The sequence below is a fragment of the Xiphophorus maculatus genome, chromosome 3 (genome assembly GCF_002775205.1).
Source record: "Xiphophorus maculatus strain JP 163 A chromosome 3, X_maculatus-5.0-male, whole genome shotgun sequence".
NCBI classification, from domain to species: Eukaryota; Metazoa; Chordata; class Actinopteri; order Cyprinodontiformes; family Poeciliidae; genus Xiphophorus; species Xiphophorus maculatus.
Window position 1 is genome coordinate 12,325,422 of NC_036445.1, and position 25,971 is coordinate 12,351,392.

The following is a 25,971-nucleotide window of genomic DNA, read 5'->3' on the forward strand; positions in this document are numbered from 1 at the left end:
CTGCTTCACACTCAGGTCGTCTTTAAAAACAGGAAGAGGAACCGCCCAGTTCACAGGCTCTGATCGCTCCAGCAGCTGCTGGACAGTTTTCTCATGTTTAAATCTTTATTATTTTCTTTGTGAAGAATGAAGAGCAAAGAGGACAACGACATTTATTCTACAGTGAATATCAAAAATGAAAAACCTTCTCCAGAAAGTAAGTGACTCCATATAAATTACAGATTTTATGAATATTTAAAAGCAACACTGTAACTCAAATCCACTTAATATGTTTTTATTATCTCTATAGAAAGTTATAATGTGATGTAATAGGAATTGTTTCTATGTCGCATATAAACATAGATCCCAGAGAGCCTTAATCTCATTAAGCCAGGTTTAGCTGTACAGAACATTTCAGCAACAAGTCAAAGTCCTTCACACAAAGAAAACATAAAAAGGAGAGTAGTTACAATGCAGTGGCATAATAAAGGAAAGTAAATACAATTTGGAGTTTGGACTAAAATTAATGATGTTTCAGTTATAAATAAGATTCAACTGCAACTCTACACAAATATGATTTAACTTGGTCGAAATGAACTCAGGGTTTAGTCATTTTTCACATTTTCTGGAAGTTTGTTCCAGATTAGTGAAGTATAAAAACTCAATGCCGCCTCTTCATGTGTGGTTCTGATTCTGGAGATGCAGAGTACACCAGAACTTACAGACCCAAATGGTCTCATAGATGAATCCCACCAGGCAGACCCATGAAGACACTCCTCCACTGATCAGTTCGACTGAAGATTCACACATGGATGAGTTTCTGTCTAGATCTAGTGGGGACATTTGTCTGATAAAGTTAGACGTATTCTTAAGATAAAAGGCCGACTTTGTAATCGTCTTTATGTGTCTCTGAAGGCTCAGGTCACTGAAGCCAGATTAACGCTCTGATCACTAGTTTCTGACTGTAATAACTGAAGCTGTGTGCTGACTCTTGATCGGTCCTGACATTGTAATGTGGAGCTGCATCACCTGCACAGTAATGGAAACTCATCTTGTTGTTTGTTATAACCTGGGTTCGTGGGAACATGTACATATGAAATAGAGTCTTCAACATGGAGCGCTGCATGTGAGGTTTGGAAACTCTGGTCTAAATTTACCTGTTGGCACAAACAAGACCCAAAGAAGAGGAAGTGAAAATCTTCCTAACTCTGATGTTCAGTGATGGTTATAAAGATAAGAAGCTGAACAAGAAGAAAAAGAACAAGTGACAAAATAGCTAGATCCCAAGAAAGTTTGCATGTTTTGATGTTGCAAAGTCAGAGCTAATAACACTGAGTGCTGAAGGAAAATTCAAAGCCAGTAAAGGATCATGTGACTGGACTGCAGAGATCATAACATCGACACCAATCCAGGCCTGAGTGGCACCAGAGACTCAGGCTGGGATCCAAACAGGAAGTAGAGTGAAGGTCAATAAAAAGCTCTTTACTTTCTCTTTCTGTGAAGGGCTTTGAGACGTCCTTTACTTTGAATTAAATTTAACTGAAGTCAGGTTAAAAATACAGCTCCATGTTAGAATGCAAGTCTGTCAAAGGAAATCTAAATTAAACCACATCAGCAGCCATTCTGATCATCATCGTTTCTTTCAGGTCGAGCAGAAGAGGAAGCATCAACACCCTGTCGCTGCTCTCTGATGCTGCTGTGTTCTCTGACTTTTTCTGCCCTCTTAGCTGCAAGAATTGTCATCACCATGCAGAGTGAGTTTCACTTCAACAAAATAAACTCTACACAGCTTCCTTTAGGTAGGAGGAGTTATGACGGTTAATAAGGGACGCGGGTATGACGCCACGAGTCACTTTGACTTAATGCTGCCCAGTTTAAACCTACTGAGATGTTAAAGTTTCAGAAGAAGAAGCTGGGAGATGAGCTGGCCTGCAGATCAGCAACAACAAGCTGAGCAGGGCAGCAATCAGCTCAACATCCTTTGGTTCTAAGAAAACTGTGATATCCTGAAAGACAAACTGAAAATGTTGATGCTTCTCTAGCATTCACTGATTTTTTTTTCTTGTTTTTATAGTTAATGTGATGATGATCAAGCAACAGGAAACTATCAATAATGTTACCACAGAAAATGAGCGACTGATTGAGGAAAGAAAAATAATGGAGGACCAGAACAAAGAGCTGAACAGGACACTGGGACTCATCCTGAAATTTGAAAACATTCCAGCAAAAGACCTCTGCCCTAACAAAGGTCAATAGTTTCCTACATTAACTTTAAACTTCTGGATTAATTATTTTGTTATTTTTTTAGTATGTGCTTATAAAGTGGTTTTCAAGACATACCAGATCATTATTATCACAGGTTTACTTTTAAACGCCCCACCAAAGTGAGCCAGGGCCTGGGTGGGAGCGGAGGGAAAGTGATTTATGAGCAACAGGTTTATTGGTTTTTTATGTCAAACAATATTATTTTTGTTTTGAGTGTACCAAGCATAGAGCCCTGTGGTACGCTGCTTCTATTTGAATAGTAACTTAATCACCTTCCAATACTGTTGGGTTTCACTCCATTTCTAAAGACTTTTGACTAATTTTGACGACTGAAACATTAAATATTTATTCACAGGGATTTCTTTTATATATAGTTTTTTTTAGTTTATTTTATTTTACCAAAGTTTCACTTCTTTCTGCTCTTTCCTCTCGTCTAATGGATCCAGAGTGTAAAGCGTGCCAGAAGAACTGGATTCCCTTCCAGAAAAAATGCTACTTTTTTTACAGTCCACATCCGTGGCTGACCTGGAGTAAAAGTCGAGATTTCTGTCAGGACAAACATGCAGATTTGGTCGTTATTGATGATCTGGAGGAGCAGGTAAAACCTGACACCACCTCTACACTAACATAAGAGTTTAAAACAACCTTGCAAGTCTGGACGTTTCTGTGTAAAGATGATGGCCTGTCGTAAGAAGGTTTATAAAAATCTAAAATAATCTGCTCACAGGAATTTGTCAGCAATCACACCAAATACTACTATGACAACGACCATGGATACTGGATGGGATTACAACAAACTAACAACAACTGGATCTGGGTTGATGGACGAAGAGACACTCTTGGGTAAGAACCAAACAAAACAAAAATGTAAATGAAACATTTTAGTATTTTCCCCTATAAACCAGCACATTTCCACGTTGTCTCAGCACGCCTGCAGTAATCAGGACGGATTATTTCATCTGTTCGTGAGACGTGCTCACAAACAGATTAAACCGATTTGTGAACAATATCTGAGAGAAATAGTAAATAGGAAAAGTCTTGGATCTTTGTGTAAAAGATCTTTTATGTAAAAGAAAGAGAAACTATTAATAAAACATTTTTATATATTCCACCAAGGTTGTAGAAGAGTTAAAGCTACATACTTTTCCAATGGTTGCCCAACAGGCTGTTATTGTGACAACATAATCATCTGATGATGCAGATTTATCCGTCACTGAACTCTGGGTTTGTTCCCAATATGGATATAACTCTGACATCAAGAAAAATGCCAAAAAGTAACATTATGATTGTTAGAAGTAAGAAAAATAATCCAATAACTCCTGACCAGAGTTATAACAGGTTTTAGTTTTCCATTACAGTTTAGTTTTATTTATTGTGACTTTTTGTCTAGTTTAGTTAGTTTTAATTAATTTGAACTCTGTGCCTGAAAATATTACCAATGAGCTGAGATTTTATTTTGTTCTGAGGTTCATGTTTCTGTCTTAAAGGTTCTGGGTGAAGGAGAATCTCCGTACTTCAGGTCCAAAAGCGCTGCTGATCCCGAAGAGAAAATTCACAGAAAGTTGGGCCAAAGCAGGTGATGGTTTTGCAAACAAATTCATCTGTGAGCGTGAAGCTCTTCTCGGGTTCATGTAGCAGGATTCCTGCAGGATTGATACAGCGTGTCATAGATTTTTGGTAAATTTCAGAACTGAACATGAAAACATCTTTATGTTCAAGTTCTCTCACTTTAGAACAGAAAATATATTTAAAATAAACCCAAAGCATAAGTTGATCCAAAGCTTATTTTGACAGGAATGTGGATTCCTGTCCACACTGGGTTCACATTAGGAGAATCTGGTTTCAGAGAATTTATTTTTGGAGTGGACCAAACGGAGCCCTGATGTATGCCACGTCTAGAAATCTACCTTACTAGATTTGTATCACACTCTGCCTTTCTTCAGCAACTTTTGGTATTAAGGCAAATCATATGTCCATCATAATTTATACATATATATATTAGAGATTATTTAACCATTGTGATTATGTTTGTGTTTCATTAGGAGGAGGTTACTGAAAACCAAAAATCCTTTAAGTCTGCAGGACTTCTTCACATTAAGCAAAATATTATTTTGCATGAACAGCCTTTCACTTTGCTCATCAGAGTAAATCATTATTTTTAATGCAGTAAAAGGCTTATGAAAGGCAACACGTGCAATCATTTCTCATGTATCTGTATTTATTATATTTTATATTTTTTCATTTACTTTAATAGTGAACAACTGCATGCTATTTTTGTCTAATAAAATATGTAAAATAATTTGTTGGTTCATTATTTTATCTCCCTTGGTGCCCTAAAGAAAATGATTTTACTAACACAAATTACATGAGTAGGTCAAACTGTAGATCAGCAGGTGAACTGATGCATTTAGACTGAACTCGTCCTCTAGCCGCATGTTGTTTCCAAAGAAATTGACTGAAACTTGATCATTTTCATGTACTTGAATATTGTTGCATAAAAATCCCCAAAATATGAATACGGTACAATTCACTTAATTTGGACCTATGGGTTTTCTATAAAGCACAGTGTTTACAAAATCTGCTATCATTTAAAAGAAGAAGAAAAAGAAAACCTTTGGGCCCCAAATATTGTCTACTGAGCCTGTGAGCCTTTTCTAAAGTCTGGCCCTGTGAAAAACTACTTGTGTAAATTTGAGAAACTGCTTAAACATATGTGAATGTTGAGGTTCACATTTATGCGTTGTGTTACCAGCTATAACACCGATCACATCCTGAAATATGCAGACGATACAATAATTGTGGGCCTCATTCAGGAGAAGAGGTAGAGTATCTTGTGGACTGGTGTAGAGAGAGCAACCAGTCCAGGCCTTGTTCCAACATTCAGATCTTTACTTTAGAATAACAAGGTCAACTGCAAGAAGAGAATTCATCCTCAGAAGCCCGACTGTCTACTTCAGGGATCCTCAAATCCAGTCCTCCATCTTAATAATGCATAAACTGAGATTTTAGAAAAACAGGAACAGGTAACAAAAACCTGACTAATTTGAAGATAGTGTCAAGCCTTGTTACCCGTTTAAAAGTTGAATGGAGTTTCTAGCTGAAAAGTAGTTAGCTGTAAAATAGCACAAAGTTACTTACTGTGGAATTTCCATCAACAAATTTATAAAAAGTAAAATATGTTAAAGAATAGAATATACTTTATTGATTCCCGAGGTAAAAAAAAAAAAAGTGGTAATATATTGTAATATATATAGTGTAATATATATAGTGTGATGTTGTAGTTAATTTATATATGACTAAAAGAAATAACAAGCACACACAATATATGAAATGCACATATGTTAATCTATAAATAAAATAAATAACTGGAAAGGAGCAGAATTAGATGAACGTCTTAATACTTGAGTGGTTAAAATAACTCAAAGCGTAAAAACACGCGGCAAAAAGTGTAGCAACTATAAGGAAGTAGAAAAATAATAATAAAGAATAAAGAGAAACGGAAAATAAAACAGCAAAACAGACAAGTGACAAATTTAACCACTTCTCATCTGCACAGACAAGCACATACTAATTGTTTTATTGTTAGTTTAAAAGAAGTAACGGTCCGCCGCTGGAGACGCTCCCAATGCAGGCGTAACCGAAGAACGGTTCGAAAAGAGCGCGTACGTTGTGCACATCCGCCGAGTGCGCAGCGAGTCCGCCATTAAATAGAACACTATCTAAAGGCCGAGCGATCCGTTGACCTTGCTTGAGGGCATATAAGAGGCTGATTTCTATTTTCACAGGTGAGTTATGTGTAGGACTAAGACATAGGCTGTGTTAGAAGTGTTTATAAGTTCAAGACAGTATTTTATTAACATCAATTATATTCTGAGATATTTAGAAGTGACTGTTTACTGCCCTTAGCTTAAATGCTAACGGCAGTTAGTATTGTGGAGATGCTTGACAACTCAGCACCTCCACACTACAGGACAGCTCAACTGTGACATCATCGTACAATATTTCTTATTTCCCCGGGAACATTTGAGTCATTTCTAGGGTTGCCACCCGTCCAGTAAAATGCGAAACCGTCCTTTATTTGGTACTTAATTAGGTCCATATTGAACCGATACAGGGCGCGATTTTTCCGTATTTTCACAAATATCCGATAGATATTTAACACTAAATGTAACATTAAAATAAAACGTAGGAAAGGTCAGTAAAAATGTCGCGGCGGGACCAACGGCGCTGCCAGCAGGAGCTGCTGTCCTGGTTGCCTAGCAACAGACACTACACACCTTGACGCTTTCTACATCCGCGCGTTTTTTAAATGTCCGCTCGTTAGTCCACCACCTCATCAGAAGAAAATAGGACTGCTCACCATAGAAGTATTTGGTCGATTTTTTTTAAATTAAAGTTTCTTGTACAAGAGCAAAGATTATGAAATATATTAAATGCAATGTACGCAATGGCAGGAGAATTGCAGAAATGTTAATGAGACAGAGTGAGAGTCAGCTACTTCACAAGAAAGGTTTGTTATAGAAGCAGATGTGTTTGTCTGAGCACCCTGACGTCTTTTAAAAAGGGGAAGAGGAACCCGCCTGCTTTCCAATGAGCTACAGCTGAGCTCCTTCAAACAAAAGATATTTTATAATATCTTTTTCTAATACTTATTTTCTTTGTAAAGGATGAAGAACTGCGGGGACAATGACTCCAATCCTACACACAATGACAATCGTAAGTGACTCAATACACGTTTTATGAAGACTAAAAAGTAACATTAACACCCACACTGTAAAACATTTGAGCTGCACTTAGTTATTTCTATTGAAAATCAGTGATCGGCCAGAGAACTGCAATCGGTGCACCCTACTTTCTTTCTGTAACAGTAATCAGTATGTAGAGCAATTGAGTAATGACCATTAATACAAACAAAATCTATTTAACAGCTATTGAATAAGAACTGGATATATTTTGAATATGTCCACATATTTGACAGAATATTCCCAAGGAAAACAAACCCGTACACTAAGGTGCTTATCCGAGATGTTGATAATCGTTTGTCATCCTGGCACAGAGAGGACTTGCTTTGTCACACAGTATCGATCGTCCAAGAACGAGGGGCTGCACAGCTTTTTATTCTACTGGTGTTTATGTTTTGGTCCACGTCTGGTTAAAATAGCGAGAAGAAAAGGGATATTATATTCAAAGGCTTCACTACTAGAGCTCACCACATCGATTTACTGACATCCCTTGATGCAGACTTGTTGTTAATGGCTCTTATAAGGTTCTGTGCACAATGTGGGAAACCAGCTGAAATCTTCTCTTAAGAAGGAACTAATTTCAATGAAAGTGCAGTCCGCCCAAGTGACCGGCGCAGCCACCTCACGCATCACATCTGACCCAGGTTGCCATACTCAGGGGCAAGAGGAGGGGGCCCAGCAGGGGGTTGCGTTTATAGCTATGAGTGTTTTTGTAAGTAAGTCTGCAAACACTGTCCCAGATAGCCCTCCCAGCCTTTGTGTTTGATAAACGACGGAGCGTCTATATGTACAGTTCTGATTCAGGTCCACAGATGTCAAAGGAAGAGAGCGAGTAATGGGACCAGAGCATCTTGTCTACATAACATCCAGGAGAAACTGAGATAGCCAGCCTTCCACCGCCGACACAGGGGGAGCCAATCAGAAAACAATGACTGTAAAGTCTCACTGGTACAATTCAATAGCGGCTCCAAACAGCCATATTCGCTGTCAGGTCGACTCGGCCAAGCTACTCACCGTAGCTAGCCAGTGATCCTGCAAGATCGCATCAAGCTTGTGATTCTGCTCACACAGTATCTGACTCTGAGTGTTGATAGCACGGCATATTTCCTCGCCCTGACTAGATCAGCTGCCGACATTTTCTAGATTTGTTGATATGCCAGGTGACCACAAATTCCATAAAGTAGAAATGCTGTTAACAGAAATACAATTACAGTATTTGTTATCTTCAACGTCCTTGATGGACAATATGGACAGACACGATCCTCCACCTGTCCCAGGAGTCCATCGTGTATCCGGCGTCTGGTTGTGTTTACCTAAACCACTGAGTCACAGCTGATTTTTCATGTTTTTCTGTCCTGTTAAACGGGAACTAAGAAAATAACACATACCCTCTACAGGCATCCAGGCCCTCTGATGAATTATAACTTTTATACCTTAACAAGTTCATTGTTTCTTTCAGGTGAAGCACAAGAAGAAAGATCAGGACTCCCTAACTCTTGTCTGTTTTGGGGGTGTTTGTGGATTTCTTCTATCCTGGTAGCTGGATCAATCGTCTACAGTGAGTTTCATTTCAACACAATACATTTTAAGTAGCTTTTAGAGTTTTTAGAGGTCTAATGCGGAGGAGGAGTTATGAAGGTTGGGAAAAAGTCAAGGGCACTGAAGTGTCACTAAGCATCAATTTAACTTAATGCTGCCCAGCTTGAAACCTGTCAAAGTGTTAAAATTTAATATGGAAGATCTAAAGGCCAAGTGGTGGAGAAGAGGATGTCTGGCTTGTGAACCTCTGGATCTCACCCACGAAGATGCTCTGGAGGCTGACGAGCACTGTGGAGCTCGGCAGACTGGGTAGCCACAAGTTCAGGAGCCAGCAGTGCAGCCCGGAACCATGGAGCCAGCGGTGCAGCCCGGAACCAAGGAGCCAGCGGTGTAGCCTGGAACCAAGGAGCCAGCGGTGCAGCCCGGAACCATGGAGCCAGCGGTGCAGCCTGGAACCAAGGAGCCAGCGGTGTAGCCTGGAACCAAGGAGCCAGCGGTGTAGCCCGGAACCAAGGAGCCAGCGGTGCAGCCCGGAACCAAGGAGCCAGCGGTGCAGCCCGGAACCAAGGAGCCAGCGGTGCAGCCCGGAACCAAGGAGCCAGCGGTGCAGCCCGGAACCAAGGAGCCAGCGGTGCAGCCCGGAACCATGGAGCCAGCGGTGCAGCCCGGAACCATGGAGCCAGCGGTGTAGCCTGGAACCATGGAGCCAGCGGTGTAGCCTGGAACCAAGGAGCCAGCGGTGCAGCCTGGAACCAAGGAGCCAGCGGTGCAGCCTGGAACCAAGGAGCCAGCGGTGCAGCCTGGAACCAAGGAGCCAGCGGTGCAGCCTGGAACCAAGGACATCCAAAGGACATCCATCAAGGAGACACAAGGAGAATACAGGGAAGCACGGGGAAATGACGGCAGAAACCAGCAAGGAGGAGCTGAGAATGAGTTTTATATTCTTGTTCAGGTTGATTACTGAACAAGAAACAGATGCTGATTAGAAACTGGTTGCAGGTGGGAGGAGAGAGAGAAAGTGGGACAGGGGTAGAGGGAGAGTACCTTAGGCACTATAACATAAATGTAACACTAAAGAATAACTAGACTTAAGAAACATAATAAAATAAGAGTAATGGTGCGTTCACATCAAACGCATCTGGTTTACATTCAAAGTCTATGTGGAGGCGCATCGAAGGCCCGTTGCGGCGCATCTGAAGCGCATCCAACGCATCCGACAAACATCAAGCTTCTGTATGCAAAGTTCACGTGTCGAACCTGAAGCGTGGGACCAGTTTTGTGTGAACGCACCATGACTAAGAAAAGGACTAAACACACCAACTAGAATCACTAAAAACTAACTGAAATAAAAGTAGAACCATTGCAGAACTAATAAAAAGAACTAAGGATCACAAATAACAAAACCCAAAACAAACTCAAGCAACTCAAGATCCTGGGATTCAGGACCTTATTGCTGCAAGGCATCAGCCCCCAAAAATAACAACTTAATGAAGTTAAGTTAATTAAATTCATTTGGTTCTATTCTAAGAATACTGTCTGATATCCTGAAAGGGTCTGAGAGAGAAACTGAAAATATTGATGCTTCTGTGATACAGATTTCTGACTAATTTGTGTGTTTTTATAGTGAATGTAAACATGAGCGAGCAGCAGGGAAGTATTAAAGACCTTACAACAGAACAAAAGCAACTGACTGACGAAATAAAGATGGTGAAGCTGAGCCAAATGAGTCGAGAGAGAGAAGAGCTGATCCGAGAAAGAGAGGAGGTGACCCGAAGGAGAGAGGAGGTCACCCGAAGGAGAGAGGAGGTGACCCGAAGGAGAGAGGAGTTGAACCAAAAGAGAGATGAGCTGAACCGAGAGAGAGAGGAGGTGACCCGAAGGAGAGAGGAGTTGAACCAAAAGAGAGATGAGCTGAACCAAGAGAGAGAGGAGGTGGCCCGAAAGACAGAGGAGGTGACCCAAGAGGCGGAGGAGGTGACCCGAAAGACAGAGGAGGTGACCCGAAAGACAGAGGAGGTGACCCGAGAGGCGGCGGAGCTGAAATGGACCCTGGGATTCTTCCAGAAGTTTGACATCTTTTCAATTAATAACTACTGTCCTGCCAAAAGTGATTACATTCATAGATTATCTTTGAAACTTTGATCTTATTATTTTTATTTTTATGTAACCTTCAATTGTAAACAGTTTTTCAAAACATTCCTGGCCATTATTAGTGGCCAGGGTCTGGGCTGGCTCACTTCACAGCACTTTACAGGTTTACAGCAAAGTTTTTATTTCAAAAAGTTATATATTTTTGAGTGAACCGAGCATAGAGCCCTGTGGTACGCCACTCCTAAATAGAACGGTAACTTAATTTAATCGTCTTACAATACTGATCTGCGCTCTGCCTTTGAAATCTTTGCTAGAACAATTTTGACTATTGAAACATTAAATATTACGCACACATTAACTGTTATTTTTTCTACTAGAAATTATTTTTACCAAAGTTTCACTTCTTTCTGTTCTTTCCTCTGGTCTAATGGATCCAGGATGTAAGCCGTGCCTGCATGACTGGATTTTCTTTCAGAAGAAATGCTACCTGTTTTACAACGAAGCAGCTCCTTGGAAGACCTGGGAACAAAGTCGAAGGTTCTGTCAGGACAGACGAGCAGATTTGGTTGTAATTGATGATCTGCAGGAGCAGGTAAAATCTAACGCCACCTCTGCTAGAAATCTAGAGCCAATCTGGAAGTTTCTGGAAAACTGATGACTCAAAGTAAGAAGATTAATGGTGATGTAAAAAAAATCTGTTCACAGGAATTTGTCAGCAAACATGTCAAATCCTACTTTGATATTCAGTGGGGATACTGGCTGGGGTTACAACAAACTAACAACACCTGGACCTGGGTGGATGGACGTGTAGACACGCTCGGGTACGGTCTGCTGTATTATCTAAAAGTATACATTTTATCATGCAAAAACAGCTTTTCCTCATGTTATTCCCTCATCAAAAACATACCTGGAGTTTTGCCTTGATTCTTCCATGCATGTTTGAGGAACGCTGTAATCTCCTGTGGCAACAATTGAGCCGTGCAAAACGTCTGTTTGGACCCGACACCGCCTTCCAGTCGCAGCTCATCCTTATTCTGCCCCTGCTTGTATGTGTAGGCAAGACCAACAGATAATTTATCTTCCAGAAAAGCAGCTGGTTAAGATTCCCTTCAAAGCTTTACTTCAGAATCAATGCAAAACTGTAAAAAAAACAACAAAAAAAAACTAGTACAAATATGTCTCGGTTACATTTGTTTCCTCTGCATGAAAAAATAACATTCATTAACTGAATAAAAACTGGAGCAGCTTTATGCTAACGTCTGTGGAAAAACCCACATAAATGGTAGCTGTTAGTGATTCAAGCAAACAAAAGATATAAAAATGATCTTTGCTCTTATGAAAACCTCAGTATCAGTTATACTGTAAACACAAGCGTATGATGCAGAGTAAGAAAGCTGTTACTGTTTGGCTTTCTCACAGAACTTAATGCCCTTTATGTCCCAAATTTAAAATGTCCGCCTGGATATTTTTGCTTATTCTAATTGTACGCAGCTCTTTAAATGTCCTGTGAGTAAATATATTTTTATCCATAACAACTGGAACTTTCCATATGTAGAGAGTTATTTTCGCAATGTACCATCTATTAAGTGAGTGTTCTTCAGATTAATTTCACTCATTAAGGTGGGAGTGAAATGATCGTAATAATCCGATATTGGCTGGAAAGCGCAACGTCTCCCTTTTCAGAAACTGTTGGACTTTTTCAGATAGCGCAAAATGTGGCAGAATTATGGTACTGCAAATTTGTCTGGATCGCCGGCGCTCCGTTTAGGACTTAAGGGTTTAACTCTATACAGGGAAACACTAAAGATACAAAATAACACTGCTGTGAAAATTGTGACCACTAGAGGTGCTGCTCTACTTAGTGATGTACTGACAGAACGTTATTCTCCCAGGCTAACATAAACCTTTATAACACTGCTCCCCTTTTATAAGTAAAACAACCTCAGAGACAAGTCCAGAATAAACCTTTTTAGAAAGGGGAAGAGCGCGGCGGGTGTCTTTATACAGGCCAGCAGAGAGACTGAACACCTGTCTGTCCGCTGACCTGCAGTTGATGCTTAAGGTATGTGTAGCTTTACAGACAAACAGGAAAATAAATTTCAAATCATCCCGGTCTCAACAAGTGGGTGGTGGAGCGCAGTGTGGCAGTACAGAGCTGGCAGATGTTTCTGTGTGACGAAGGAACCAAATCCAGTCATTCACAAAGAAACGAGCTATAAATGTCTGGGCAAGCTGAGAGTTCATCCATTAAGTCGACTGAAGATGAATAAATAAAATAAAGACTGGACGTTAGACATTTTTATAAGTATCTTTGTGAGCCTACTCCTTTATTATTAAATTGAATATAATTTCAGATTTTTGTATCATTTTTGTCCAGGTTAACTTAGAAACCGAATTATTATTGTTACAAGTTCGTTTTCCAAACTACACAAAGGTAATTGCTCAAATGTGAAAGTTTGAGTCGATGTTGATATTAAATAGTAACACTGCTGTTATGGTAGAACTTACTAATCTTTTATTTGATCAAATTTTATTCAATTACTCAATTAATCATCAGAATAATAGATGGATTACTGGATTACTAAAATAACCATTACCACAGCTCTAAAGATAATGTTCATATAATTTTCATGTTGTCCAATATTTTTTTTTTGCTGAAACTGTCCAATCAAAATAAATCGCTGCGTTTGGTTCACACAGCCTCTGTGTTCTGTTAAATGATAAATAAGGTTTTAAATGTATTTTTGAAGTGTTGCATCAGAACACTGTATCGCCTGACACTCAAAATGAAAGACAGTGATGGGCTCATGCCTATTCTGAGGTTCATGGTTCTGTTTTAAAGGTTCTGGATGAAGGAGGAGCTCAAACCTGCAGGACCAAAAGCCGGGCTGATGCCAGGAAGAAATCCCTCAGAGAGCTGGAACAAAGCAGACAGTTTCTTCCAGAACAAATTCATCTGTGAGCACGAAGCTTTCCAAAGGTGCATCTAACTAACTCTTCTCTTAAAGTTAAGCTCAAAGGAAAGCTCAACTGTGTCATGAATTTCTATACATAAAGTGTAACATCATGACTTTAATAATCTGCTGGTCGTTTTGTCTCTTCATTCTTAGTGTTTATGAACTTTCACCTAATGAACCTGTGTGTGTTGCACAGCCAGGGTTAGATTGAAATAAATTGATCAATTTAAACGAGTTTTTATTTGAATGATTCATCATTTTTTTCTTTTCTCCCAAAAACTGGATGACAAAAACCTTCAGTCTGGTGCTTTGGTCTCAAATATTCCTTTTACGCCTTACAGATCATCATATTTCCGTTTATTTCTTGTTTCTGTTGTTTTATTTATTTTGATATTTAAAATGCCTTCCAGTTTCAGTGTTAAATGTTCATTATAATTTAAAGTTTATGGATCCTTGAGAAAGTGTTCTTGCATTTTTATGGTCTCAAAACATCAATATTATTGTTTACTGCATTAACTTCTGGGACAATTTATCATCCAGCAAACTTTGTTACTGTGACACACCTAGCTGAGCGTTAACTGTTTTTTAGTTTGTGCCACTGGAGTTACAGAGCAAAAACAGAAGCAAAAATCAAAATGTGTCTTACAACTTAAGATTTTTTTTACATGAATAAAAAATATTAATAACTCAATATAAATAACTGGTTATGTTTTTGCTGTTCATTTTAGGTTTCAACCCCAAGATTATAAATGCTGCATATGTAGCTACATCTTTGAAAAATTACTGCTCAATAGTAAATTTGCTAACTCAAGTTAACGTAAAAAGTAGTCATCCATTGAGTTACTCAAATAAGAGTAAAACGTATTTAGTAAAAAGGCTATTTTACTGATGAAAACTTAAATTATTTAATATTTAAAATTGACAACATCAGACAGACCAAAACTTAAAGTTATGTGGAAGTATTTGTATTTTAAAGACCAAAATAAAAATAATTCATATGAATAACAAAATCAGACAAACAAAACATTTTTTCAAATCTTTTTTTAAATACAGAACTTGAGAAATTTTAACAAAAACTGCAGGTGTGTGTCTTTGTCCGGTGGAACAAGATCCTTCTTCTTTCACAGTGGGTATATCCACTATAGAGAATCCAAATATTTTACTCCAGAGTAATACATTTTACTCAAGTAAAAGTAAAAAGTACAACGCAGCTAAAATACTCCTAAAAGTATTTTTTTTGTTTGGGTTTTTTTTTTTTTTTTTACAAAAAGCTACTCAAGTACATGTAACTAGTTACCACCCAACTCTGTTAACTGTTTTAACAATTTATTTACAGTCTCTGGTGACGTAGGGCTACGGCCGTAACCGAAGAACGCTTTGAAAACATCGCGTACGATGTGCACATCCGCCGAGAGCGCAGCGAGTCCGTCGTTAGATAGAGACGTTGGTCAGTTCAGCGGACCTGCCCGGCTTGAGGCCGAATCCATCCCGAAGTTATCTCTTTTCACAGGTAAGTTAAGTATAGAAGTAACAGATAGGCGCCGTTGTCAGAAGTGTTTGTAAGTTCAGGGCAGTGTTTTATTGACATCGATTGCATTTTGAGATATTTAGAAGTTACTGTTTGCCGCCGCTAGCCTAAATGCTAATTACTAATGTAGGGTTTGCCAAAATACAGGACAATTGTGACATCGTTGTACAATATTTCTTATTAACCTGACATTTTAGCTACATTTAGGATTACCACCTGTCCTATTTATCCGTCCGCTGCGTAACGGCGCCGCCAGCAGGAGTTGCTGTCCTGGTTGCCTAGAGACAGACACTACACACCGTGACGCTTTCTACATCCGCGCGTTTTTTAAATGTCCGCTCGACAGTCCACCACCTAATCAGAAGCGAAAACTCACAAAGACAGACGTGAGTTAGTTGGAAGACGCTCATCCCAAGCTGAACAGTGACAGAGAAGTCAGGAAGTACCAGCTTCTGATCTTCATAATTGTATTACTTTTCAGTACGTTGAACATAATGGCTGAGTTCACACTGCAGGCTTTAATGCTCAATTCTGATTTATTGTAAAAACTCCTTTTTTTTTGCATGGTCGTTCATAATTCCCAATAAATGCGACTGTGATTTCCCGTGTGTGAACTGCAAACCAGTACCAGTAGCAAACGATCTTAAAATGTCCCGCATGCGCAGTAGAGTGCGCAGTAACGTCACACGTAAAGAGCGTGCTCAGTGTTTGCGGAAGTAAAAATAGATGCTAATGGTGGAGCCTACCTTACAATTTTGAAGTTGTTGTCCAACCGGAGCCAGCACATTAACAACTTAATCCTCATTATCGTCCGCCATGGTGGATGTTTTTCTTCCCGCTTGGGTTTATCAGGGCGCAGAATAGTGACGTTTGTCGAGCATCAATGACGTCTGAAAAGCTCAGATACAAATTGTCTTCAGAACCAAATATCCAAGATTCCTGGGTTGCATTTGTACAAATCGGACCTGTGCTGTTCAGACTGTCATAAAAAATCAGATACAAGTTGCATTAAGTAAAAAAATAAAATAAATAAATAACCCTCTATGGCATGACTTTTTATTTTTGTGGGGAAGAAATATTTTCCTGCATTCTTTGGGAGCTTGGTGGTCCCTAATTACATGTCAATCATAAAATCGGACTCTGACACCTCCTGGAACCAGATTTGGGTTTGTTGCCTCAGGGTAACATTGGTCTAGAACACCAAGATTGTCTACACTGATTATGAGAAATGAAATACAAATCAAACAAAAACTATATTCATAAAAGAACTATTTTTTGGACAAAAATATGTCAAAAATCATGCCCCCCAAAAAATAAAATAAAGGAGCAATGTGAGGTACAGCTATGTGGTTTGTTGCCTGAGGGCAACGCCATGCCATAGAGGGATAAAAATAGGATTTGGGTCAGTTCGGGCTGCAGTGTGAATGAAACCAATGTCATAATCCTGACCATATTGCGAGCAGGTTTTTAATAATTGTTGAAGACCAGCAACACAAGGACTAAAAATAACCATGTCATCTGTATACATGAACTGGTTAATTATGATCCCACCTACATTCAGCACACCCTCTCCCACAATTTTGTAGCCAGATTGATTAATCATCCCTGTATACTTTAAAAAGCAGAGGACACAGAATGCTTCCCTCCTGTGTAACCCTGTTCCTTATTTTAAAAGGACATGTCGGTCTGGGAACCCCTCTGTTGTATCGCTTATAAAATAACTTTTCATGATTGACATGGTCAAAAGCATTCCAGTTTGAGACATCAGTAGAACATAAACATTATGAAATTGGGTCAATTATACAAATATACGATCTCTCTCAAAGCTAAAATATACAGATCTGTGCCATGGTTTGATTTAAAGCCAAACTGATTATCAGAAGTAAGGAGAAAATGTTCTATCTTATCAATATAATCTTTTCCTGGACAGCACACTGGCTAAAGCTACGGGCCGATCATTTACTTTGCCACCTTTGTCTTTCATAATAGTCTCTAATATAACAGAGGCAGGCAAAATGCCATGGACTAAAAAACCAGAAAAACACAAGGCAGACATAGGAAAGAGTTTTCTGCTTGAGAATCTTAACACTTCATCCATTCCACCAGCCTCAGTGTTCTTTACGCTCACGACTGCATTATAAATTTCTTGAGCTGAAACTTTCATATCTTCATCATTATTAATACTGCCCACCTTAAATGAAGAACTTTTAACACAGTTAAATAGTTCATAATAAGAAAAATCTTACTGGGACTTTAGTGTTTTAATCCTGGAAATGTTCTTCAGGTGATAGAAGACCAACTTTATAACTGTCTTTATGCTCTGATGCTTCATCAAACCCTGATGTTGTCTTTACAAAGGTGGGAGAGGAACCCGCCTGCTTTCCACTGAGCTACAGCTCAGAACAGGCAAGGAGACGTTGGACATTTTCTAATCTTTATTATTTTCTCTGTAAAGGATGGGGAGCAGCAAGGATGATGACTCCGATCCTACACTGGGTAGCACAAATGGTAAGTGACTCAATATATGTTATATATTTTATGAGGATTGAAAGGTAACAGTATTATCCAAATGCTCTTAATTAGTTATAAGTTATAGTGGGATTTTTTTTACATCACTTCATCTCTTTGCATCATCGGAGAAATCTCTTGGCAAGGCAAGTTTATTTTTATAGCCCATTTCATCAACAATTCAAAGTTCTTTACATGGTGGAAACATAAAAATGCAGGATACTGAAAAAGATCCGTTGCTTTTACAACAAAACAACAACAACAAAAAAACGCCAGTTGTGATTACCAGAAACATTAAACAATACAGTAGACATGTAAACAGCTTTTGCTGACCAAACAGTAATTATGGTGTTAAATTGTAAAACAAACCGATTGCCTCATAATTTCCTACAAATCTTAAGTGCGATTTTAAAAGGGTTATTTTCATAACAATTTTATCAAGTAAATTCAACAAACTTTTTCAGTCGAATTATCTCAATAATGTTATTTTACATTTTCTTCTAGTATTTAGAAATAGTTTTTTTTGTTGTAGATCAAATTTCATTCAGTCCTACTGAAAAAATACTTTTAAACAACAAATTAACTGTTAAAACACAATTGTAAATGTTTTAATATTTTTAATAAAGCTGAATTTAAGTTTACTTTAAACGTTTTATTTTTTAATAATTATATTTTCAAATAATATCTATAAACATAAAATTGCAAAGAACATTTATCACTGAAATGCAACTTTTTCCCTCCGGTGGTCTTAAGAGATGGAGTTATTTAATTAGTCAATCAATCAAACCTTTTTAATCTGATGCATATATGGTCCATAATAAACAAAAACAGGCAGAACAACAAAAGGGCACAATAACAATAAAATGATCAGCCATTACCATATAAACTAAGGCGCCAGTGATTCCACAGAGAAGAGAAGAGCCTCGCTGAGCTTTCAGAGTTGGTCAAAGTGTGAATGATTGTGTTTACAGAGTCTGTTGACCAGGTCAGTGGTGATAAAACGTCCCAAATGTTCCTCATCACTGACTTGACTTGACTGCTGCGACTTGACACTCTGAGAGAGTGAAGTCAGGAAAAGATAATTTAGTGTCCTTTTTGCTCTTGACAGTCATGATGTCACTCTTTCTTGCATTATATGTAATATCATAAACCAATCCATGCTGAGAGCAAACCCTGAACAGTTGCTGCAGACCAGCGCTGTCTGGACAAAAGATCACAGCACCGTCGTTGTCATCCAACATATTTAGTCCCAGACGTGAGCAAAATATTTTTTATTTTTTTTAAGGTTTTGTTGGCTTTGGTGGCCTTTATTTGAAAGTAGTTTGACAGGAAACAGGGTAATCAGAGAGGGGGAAGACATGCGGCAAATGTTGCCAGGCCGGGAATCGAACCTACGACCACCGCTACAAGGACTAAGGCCTCAACGTGGGTCATGCTTTGCCCCTGCACCACCACAGCACCCCAGAAAAGCACTATTTCAACATATTTTCCGATATATTTTTACGCAAGTAAATGTAAAAAGTAGCCATCTAAGAAATTGCTCAAGTAAGAGTGAAAAAGTATTTGGTAAAAAAAAAAAAAAAAAGCTACTCAAGTACTGAGAAACTGATCAAATTATCAATCATTTAATATTTAAGAATTACATCATCAGACTGACCAAAATGTAGTTATGTAGAAATATTCTTATTTTAAAGATCAGAATGAAAATAATTAATATAGTCACCAAATAAAATTAGACAAAGGGGAAAAAAATCTAAATCAATTTGTTTCAAAATAAAACTTATTAGATTAGATTAGATTAGATTAGATTAGATAGCATTTATTGTCATTGAACAGGATTCAACGAAATTTCTATTGCAACTCCCGTGCAAAAAGTCAAATATATACAATAAATAAAATAAACAAACACACAATAATAATAATAACAATATATACAACTAAAATTAACTAAAGGCACTCAACCACACCAAAGAAGTAGCAGCAGGTCCAATTATGGCAAAGTACAGATGATGTGACAGTGCAAAATGCAGAACAATATGGCTGTGTGGGGGTGGGGGATATGTATGTGTGACTGCAAGGTTATGATATGTGTGGGAGGGGGGGGGGGGCGGCAGGGAGTAATGGCTCTGACGGCTGTGGGGAAGAAGCTGTTTCTCAGTCTGTTTGTTGTAGTCCATATATTCCTGAACCGCTTGCCTGATGGCAGCGGCACAAACATGAAACTTATGAAACTTGAACAAAAACTGAAGGTTTGTGTCTGTGTCTGGTGAAGTTTTGGTTAAAATATTATTATGCTTTATTCAGTGAAGTTACTCACAGTGAGGATTCAAAAAATCTACTCAAGTAGCAATTTTTCATAAAGTTGCCCAAGTAAAAGTAAAAAGTACAGTATAGCAAAACTACTCCTAAAAGTACATTTTTGGAGAGAAATTACTCCAGTAAGTCAACCCTGTTAAGTTTTTAACTCTGTGCGCGGTCTGGCTGGGTCACACTGACCCCGTGTGCGTTTTTATGACAAGGTTTTTTTGTGTGTGTTTTCGGAAATGGACTATCTGAAAGGAAAACCCCCTGCTTCCCCCCTGTCCGACCGTGACATCTGCGCTCCTCCTGAGCATTGCACTAGGAGCGCGTTGGGGTTAAAAAACAAGGAAGCCGCATATTAAGAGTATCCTCGGTGGAAAAGACAAAACACAGCTGTAGCTTTTTTCTGTGTTGGCTGGAGCTCAGCTTAAAAGGGTTTGATTCAACCACAGTTTCACTGTTTGTCAGGTGAAAAAGAAGAAGATGAACTACCATCACCCTTTCAGTCTCGTCTGTTCTTGGCGTGTTTGGGGATTTTTGTTGTCCTGGCAGCTGGAGCAATCATCTACAGTGAGTTACATTTCAGCATTTAGCTTGTTTTTTCAGCATTTAAAGTGAAGACTTCCGACATAAAAGCTCCACACATGTATAAAATAGTATAATTAGCAATAAAATTGTATAGCACACAATATTAGCACATTAAACATCCATCCATTCACTGGTTGTCAATGCAGGCTTGTTGGGCAGGTTCTACTTCTAGTGGTCACTGTGCAACAGACAGGCTACCCAGGGGTCTCAAACTCCAGACCTCAAGGGCCGCTGTCCTGCAACTTTTAGATCTGCCTCTGCTGCACCACCTGAATAGAATAATTAGGTCATTAAAGCTCTGGAGAACTGATCTACACAAGGAGGAGGTAATGAAGCCATTTCATTCCAGTGTTTTTTACCTGTGGTACATCTAAAAACTGCAGGTCAGCGGCCCTTGAGGACTGGAGTTTGACACCTGTGGGCTACACCTTTCATAAGCCGCCAGTCCATCACACAGCAACACGGATACCATCAGGGCAAACTATCATGCACACACTCAGACCTGAGGGCAGTTTAGAGACACCAATTGGCCTGATAGTCATGAGTTTGGTCTCTGAGAGGAAGCCGGAGTACCCAGAGAAAATCTGAGGATATGCAAACTTTATGCATACAGACTCCAAGGATTCAAACCCTGGACCTTATTGCTGCAAGGTAACAGTGGTAGCACCACGCAGCCCCCAAAATAAGCATGTTAATGAAATATTGAATCAGTTTACTGTTCTGTGGTTCTAAAGTGAGAATACTGTCTGATATCCTGAAAAGATCTGAGAGAAACTGAAAATGATGATGCTTCTCTGATACAGATAAATTCACTGACTCTCTGACTAATTTGTGTGTTTGTATAGTGGGCATAACGATGACAGTGCAACAGGACAGTATCAATTACCTTACAACAGAAAAGAAGAAACTGATTAAGGAAAAAAAGATGATTAAGTTCCGCAGGTTGGACCAAATGAGCCAAGAGGGAGAGGAGATGTTCAGAAATAAAGAGGAGCTGGACCGAGTGAGAGCTGAGATGAGTCGGGCGATGGAAGACATAGGACATCTGAGTGCAGAAAAGGAAAATGTTTTGCTCAAGAGAGACACTCTGAGTCAACTGAGAGCGGAGCGTACCAAAGTGAGCCAAGTGAAAGATGAGCTGAGCCAGGAGAAACATAAGCTGAATCTAGAGAGAGATGAGCTGACCCAACAGATTAATAAGCTGAGCCAAGAGAGAGAAGAGCTGAGGGAGAGTCTGGAATTCATCCAGAAGTTTGACACATTTTCAGTTAAAGACAACTGCCTCAACAAAAGTGATTAGATTTATACATTACCTTTGAACCTCTGGATTATTTATTTTATTTTTTTAAGTGTTGTCATAATCTTCAGTTATAAATAGCTGTTCAAAACATACCTAACCATTATAATCACAGGTACGGTGCTGATGTCTGACAAGGTGAGCCAGGGCCTTGGCTGGGGTGGAGAAAATTTGATTCATTAGCAACAAGTTTAGAGTTTATACAGTTATACAGTTGTTTTTGAGTGAACCGAGCAGCGAGCCCTGTGGTACGCCACTTCTAACTAGAATGGTAGCTTAACCTGATCACTTTCCATTATTGATCTGCACTCTACCTTAGAAATCTTTGCTTAAGATATTTTGACTATAGAAACATTAAATATAGACACTGGGATATCTTTTATACATTTATTGTTCTTTTTGATGTTATGTTACTAATGTTTCACTTCTTTCTGATCTTTCCCCTTGTCTGATGGAGCCAGTATGTAAGCCCTGCACAGGTGACTGGATTCTCTTCAAGAAAAAATGCTACCTGTTTTACGACAAACCAGCTCCTTGGAAGACCTGGGAAGAAAGTCGAACGCTCTGTAAGAAAAGAGGAGCAGATTTGGTTGTTATTAATGATCTGGAGGAGCAGGTAAAATCTAACGCCACGCTAGAAATCTGAAGCAAATCTGGACATTTCTGGAAAATTGATAACTCAAAGTAAAAAGGTTTATGAGAATCTAAAAATCTGTTTTCAGGAATTTGTCAGTAAACATATCAAGTACTACCATAGTGAATACCATGGATACTGGATGGGATTACAGAAAGTTAACAACACCTGGACCTGGGTTGATGGACAAAGAGACACTCTAGGGTAAGAACTATGATTTAAAAATATACATATTTAGGTCAAATATGTATATTTATGTATATATATGTATATGTATATTTTGAAAAACAAAACCTTCTTTATCTTCCTAATGTAGCTATGAGCAAACTGCAGCTGGGTTTTCTTGTGCCTTTGGGTCAGTGGTTCTGTAGGTGATTGAGTTCAGGCATGGAGACCTTCAGTCCTCAGTCTGTCCTCACTGTGGGACCTGAAACCTCTGTGGCTGATGCCACCAAGCCTTGCTGCTGGTCTTTTGCAGTCAGTCGATGGTTTTTGACCACCTGCCTCCTTGGGAATGTGGCGGCTTTCTGTTTCAGCCACCAGGGGGCGTAGCCATTGTCCCTGTAACTTTAAAGTTGGGTTTTATTCCTCCAGCTGTAATTTTATGAACATTCAGGGCATTTGCTACCTTTGTGCTTCTCTTAATGGTAATGGGTTTCTCTGAACCTTCTGGAGGCTTCCTTGGACTAGGCCATTATTGTAGCACCAATGAAACATTGAGGTCAGTAATCAGGGCATTTGAAGTGTTCTTCCTCAAACAGGATGGGTGAGGGCCGTCATTGTTACATCAGGGGAGATCAAGATAAAACACCTGGTTTACAAACGCAGGCCCATCTGAAGAAATCTGTTCAGAGGGAGGAATAATTTTAATACTGCATCATTGAAAGTAGGATTTCATGTTGAATTTGGATAAAATATATTTGTTAGATTAGTTCTACTTAAGTGTTTAACATGTTTTAGATTTGTTTTTTGAAAATGTTTAAGAAAGTTTCAGTTTAGTCAAAAATGTAATTTTCTGTTTAAGTTGAACAGTTTGGTTTCAGTGACAAACATGTAGATGCTGGCAGTTATCAGTTTGATGTCAGTGAGCTGCTGTGTGATTTAATTTAATGTTCTGGAGTTCATGTTTCTGTGTTAAAGGTTCTGGGCGAAGAACACGGTCACCAGTCCGGGACCAAAAGCTCTGGTGATTCCAAGTCAAAATCCCTCAGAGAGCTGGAAGAAAGAAAACAATGTGTTTATGAACAAATTCATCTGTGAGCATAAGGCTCGACTGAGGTCCAACTGACCGACTGTCCTCTGAAAGTTTCATGCAGGAATGCTCAACTCTGTCGTGAATTTCTATATACAAGTCACCATCACCTTAATAATCTGCTGGTCGTTTTGTCTCTTCACTCTTAGTGTTTATGAACTCTCACCTATTGAACCTGTCTGGTTTGCACAGGCAGGTTTAGATGATGTTTTTCTGCAGCTGCTCAGGAACCAGGCTGTCTCTCCATTGTTCAGGATTCCTTATCTTTGGTATAAACCCATGTGTGGACTGCCTGACAGAGCAAACACACATCATGTAGTTATGTACTTAATTCAAAATACAAAAATACTTTTATTGATCTGAACGGGAAATTAATCGTTGTTGTAACTCATATTAATTCAAATTCTTCAAATAGTTATTGTAGATAGTGATGGCTGTTGGCAGGAAAGGTTTTATAGCTGTCTGTATTACAGCAAATTTGAAGAAGCCTCTGACTGAAGACACTGTTTTTCCAAGACCAACCAGTCATGAAGAGGATCAGGGCTGTCCATTATTTTCTTGATTTTGTTGAAAGTCTCCTATTTTGCAAATTCACATTTTCACATTTCACATGTTTCCATCTTTCCATTTGGGCGTCTCCTGTTTCTAGAGACAATGCAAGAGCAAGAAAATAAAACAAAACACCCAGCAGGTTTTTGGGAATAAATGTTTCGCAGGTCGTTTTTGAAACAGTCTGTTTCAAAAACCTCTAAATTGATGCATCACAATTTTATACCTAGCAACCCTGAGCCAAACCCAATCCCTCACCTGGCAACCCAAGTGGAGCTCCGCCCACTTCAGTCCAAGTTATCTCTGTACAATGGCTGCTGGGGTCTCTAAAGACCAGATACATCAGTGAGCGTGAAGCCAGTAAGGTCCAACTAACTCTCTTAAAGTTATAGTCAGTTAGATAAAGGAATACTCAACTCTGTCATGAATTTCTATACCAAAGGTATAACACTATGACTGATAATCTGCTGGTCATTTTATCTCTTCATTCTTAGTTTTTATGAACTCTCACCTCATGAACCTGTCTGTCTTGCACAGCCAAGGTTACATATTGTTTTTCCGCAACTCCTGTGGAACCAGACTGTCTCTCCACTGTTTAGGATTCCTTATCTTTGGTATAAAACCCATGTCTGGACTGCCTGACAGGTCAGACTCTGAGTCTGACCGGGAGCTTTAATCTGACCTGTTCATGAGTTTCTCATCTTGTGGCTCTCATCTCTTGCGCATGGCATTAAATAAACCTGACTGAGTGATTTTCACTTAACGGAGCTTGGAAATTTGTCTTTTTCCACAACAGTCGTCTTTATGGTGTAATGTCAGACATGCATGCATCTTGCAGAGTGGCACAGTTGGTAGTATGGTAGCCTTGCAGTGTGGTTTCGCTCTGGGTACTCCAACTTCCTGCCCCAGTCCCTATCACTGTTAGGTGAACTGGTCTCTCTGAATTCACCTGAGGTGTAAGTGGGTTATTTGTCCTGTCTGTCTCTGTGTTGCTCTCTGATGGACTGGCGGCATGTCCAGGCCGTACCCGCCTCTCGCCTGATGACCACTGGAGACAGACGTGTTGGTGATGATGAACGGTTCTTTATGCGTTTAAAATATTAAAAGGATTCAATAAAAGAAGATATATTATTCTCTGAATAAAACACATTCAAATATAAACAAAGTTCAGTGATTTCATTCAAACGGTTGCAGATCATTTTTTATTTAACTCATTGTTGCGAAACTTCAAAATGAATCTGTTATCTTGCAGGTCTAAGGGCATTTTCCCAAAACGTGGATAGCGGATTAAGCCGGGATTTTAGGCATCCTTGCTGAATTAAGCCTCTAGTTGGTTTTCACAACAGCACTTTATCCTGTGCAGCTAACCTGCTTCAGACAAGGCTGACAGTCAGGCTTAGTTAATCCTGGAGCGTCTGCTCAGTCAGCGGTCACGTCGGTCAGAAACCAATGTGGTTTTTCCGTGATCCCGTTTTAGAAAAGGGAGATTGGCAAAAGAAAAATATTCAAATTTAAAATAATAATAATTTGGCATTAAATATTTTTTGTTATTGTGCAGTTGAATTGATTAAAGGATAATTAAACGTCTTAATCAGTTGAGGTTAAATTTGAAATATAATTTGTCCATCTGACTCTGAAGGATTCAATATGTCACAATAAGGGGCCGAAGAACGGCTTGAAAAGAGCGCCTACGATGTGCACATCCGCCTAGAGTGCGCAGCGGTCCGCTGTTTGGAGGCGG

At 39.1% G+C, this 25,971-nt stretch overlaps 3 protein-coding genes across 4 annotated transcripts; all 3 read left to right on the top strand.

Moving 5' to 3' along the window:
• Positions 1-79: 79 nt before the first annotated feature.
• LOC106700272 (natural killer cells antigen CD94-like) lies at positions 80-4,433 on the top strand. Its single transcript, XM_023330341.1, has 6 exons — positions 80-196; positions 1,626-1,733; positions 2,054-2,227; positions 2,691-2,842; positions 2,972-3,087; positions 3,732-4,433. Exons 1-6 carry the CDS (start codon positions 127-129, stop codon positions 3,877-3,879), a joined length of 768 nt encoding a protein of 255 aa, XP_023186109.1. The 5' UTR covers positions 80-126; the 3' UTR covers positions 3,880-4,433.
• LOC102224988 (C-type lectin domain family 4 member G-like) lies at positions 3,751-14,993 on the top strand. The gene is made up of 8 exons (XM_005816368.3): positions 3,751-3,820; positions 6,911-6,960; positions 8,446-8,544; positions 10,150-10,632; positions 11,054-11,208; positions 11,322-11,437; positions 13,459-13,596; positions 14,910-14,993. Exons 2-8 carry the CDS (start codon positions 6,912-6,914, stop codon positions 14,917-14,919), a joined length of 1,050 nt encoding a protein of 349 aa, XP_005816425.3. The 5' UTR covers positions 3,751-3,820; position 6,911; the 3' UTR covers positions 14,920-14,993.
• Positions 14,994-15,000: 7 nt separating this feature from the next.
• On the top strand, positions 15,001-25,971 carry LOC111608042 (CD209 antigen-like). 2 transcript variants are annotated; one of them, XM_023330339.1, is made up of 7 exons: positions 15,001-15,083; positions 17,557-17,609; positions 20,379-20,480; positions 21,344-21,790; positions 22,257-22,411; positions 22,518-22,633; positions 25,870-25,971. In XM_023330339.1, the coding sequence occupies exons 2-7, from the start codon at positions 17,558-17,560 to the stop codon at positions 25,907-25,909; spliced, it is 912 nt and encodes a 303-aa protein (XP_023186107.1). In that variant the 5' UTR covers positions 15,001-15,083; position 17,557; the 3' UTR covers positions 25,910-25,971. The 2 variants fall into 2 exon arrangements, with proteins under 2 accessions (XP_023186107.1, XP_023186106.1); XM_023330338.1 differs by lacking the exon at positions 25,870-25,971 and adding an exon at positions 23,570-23,796.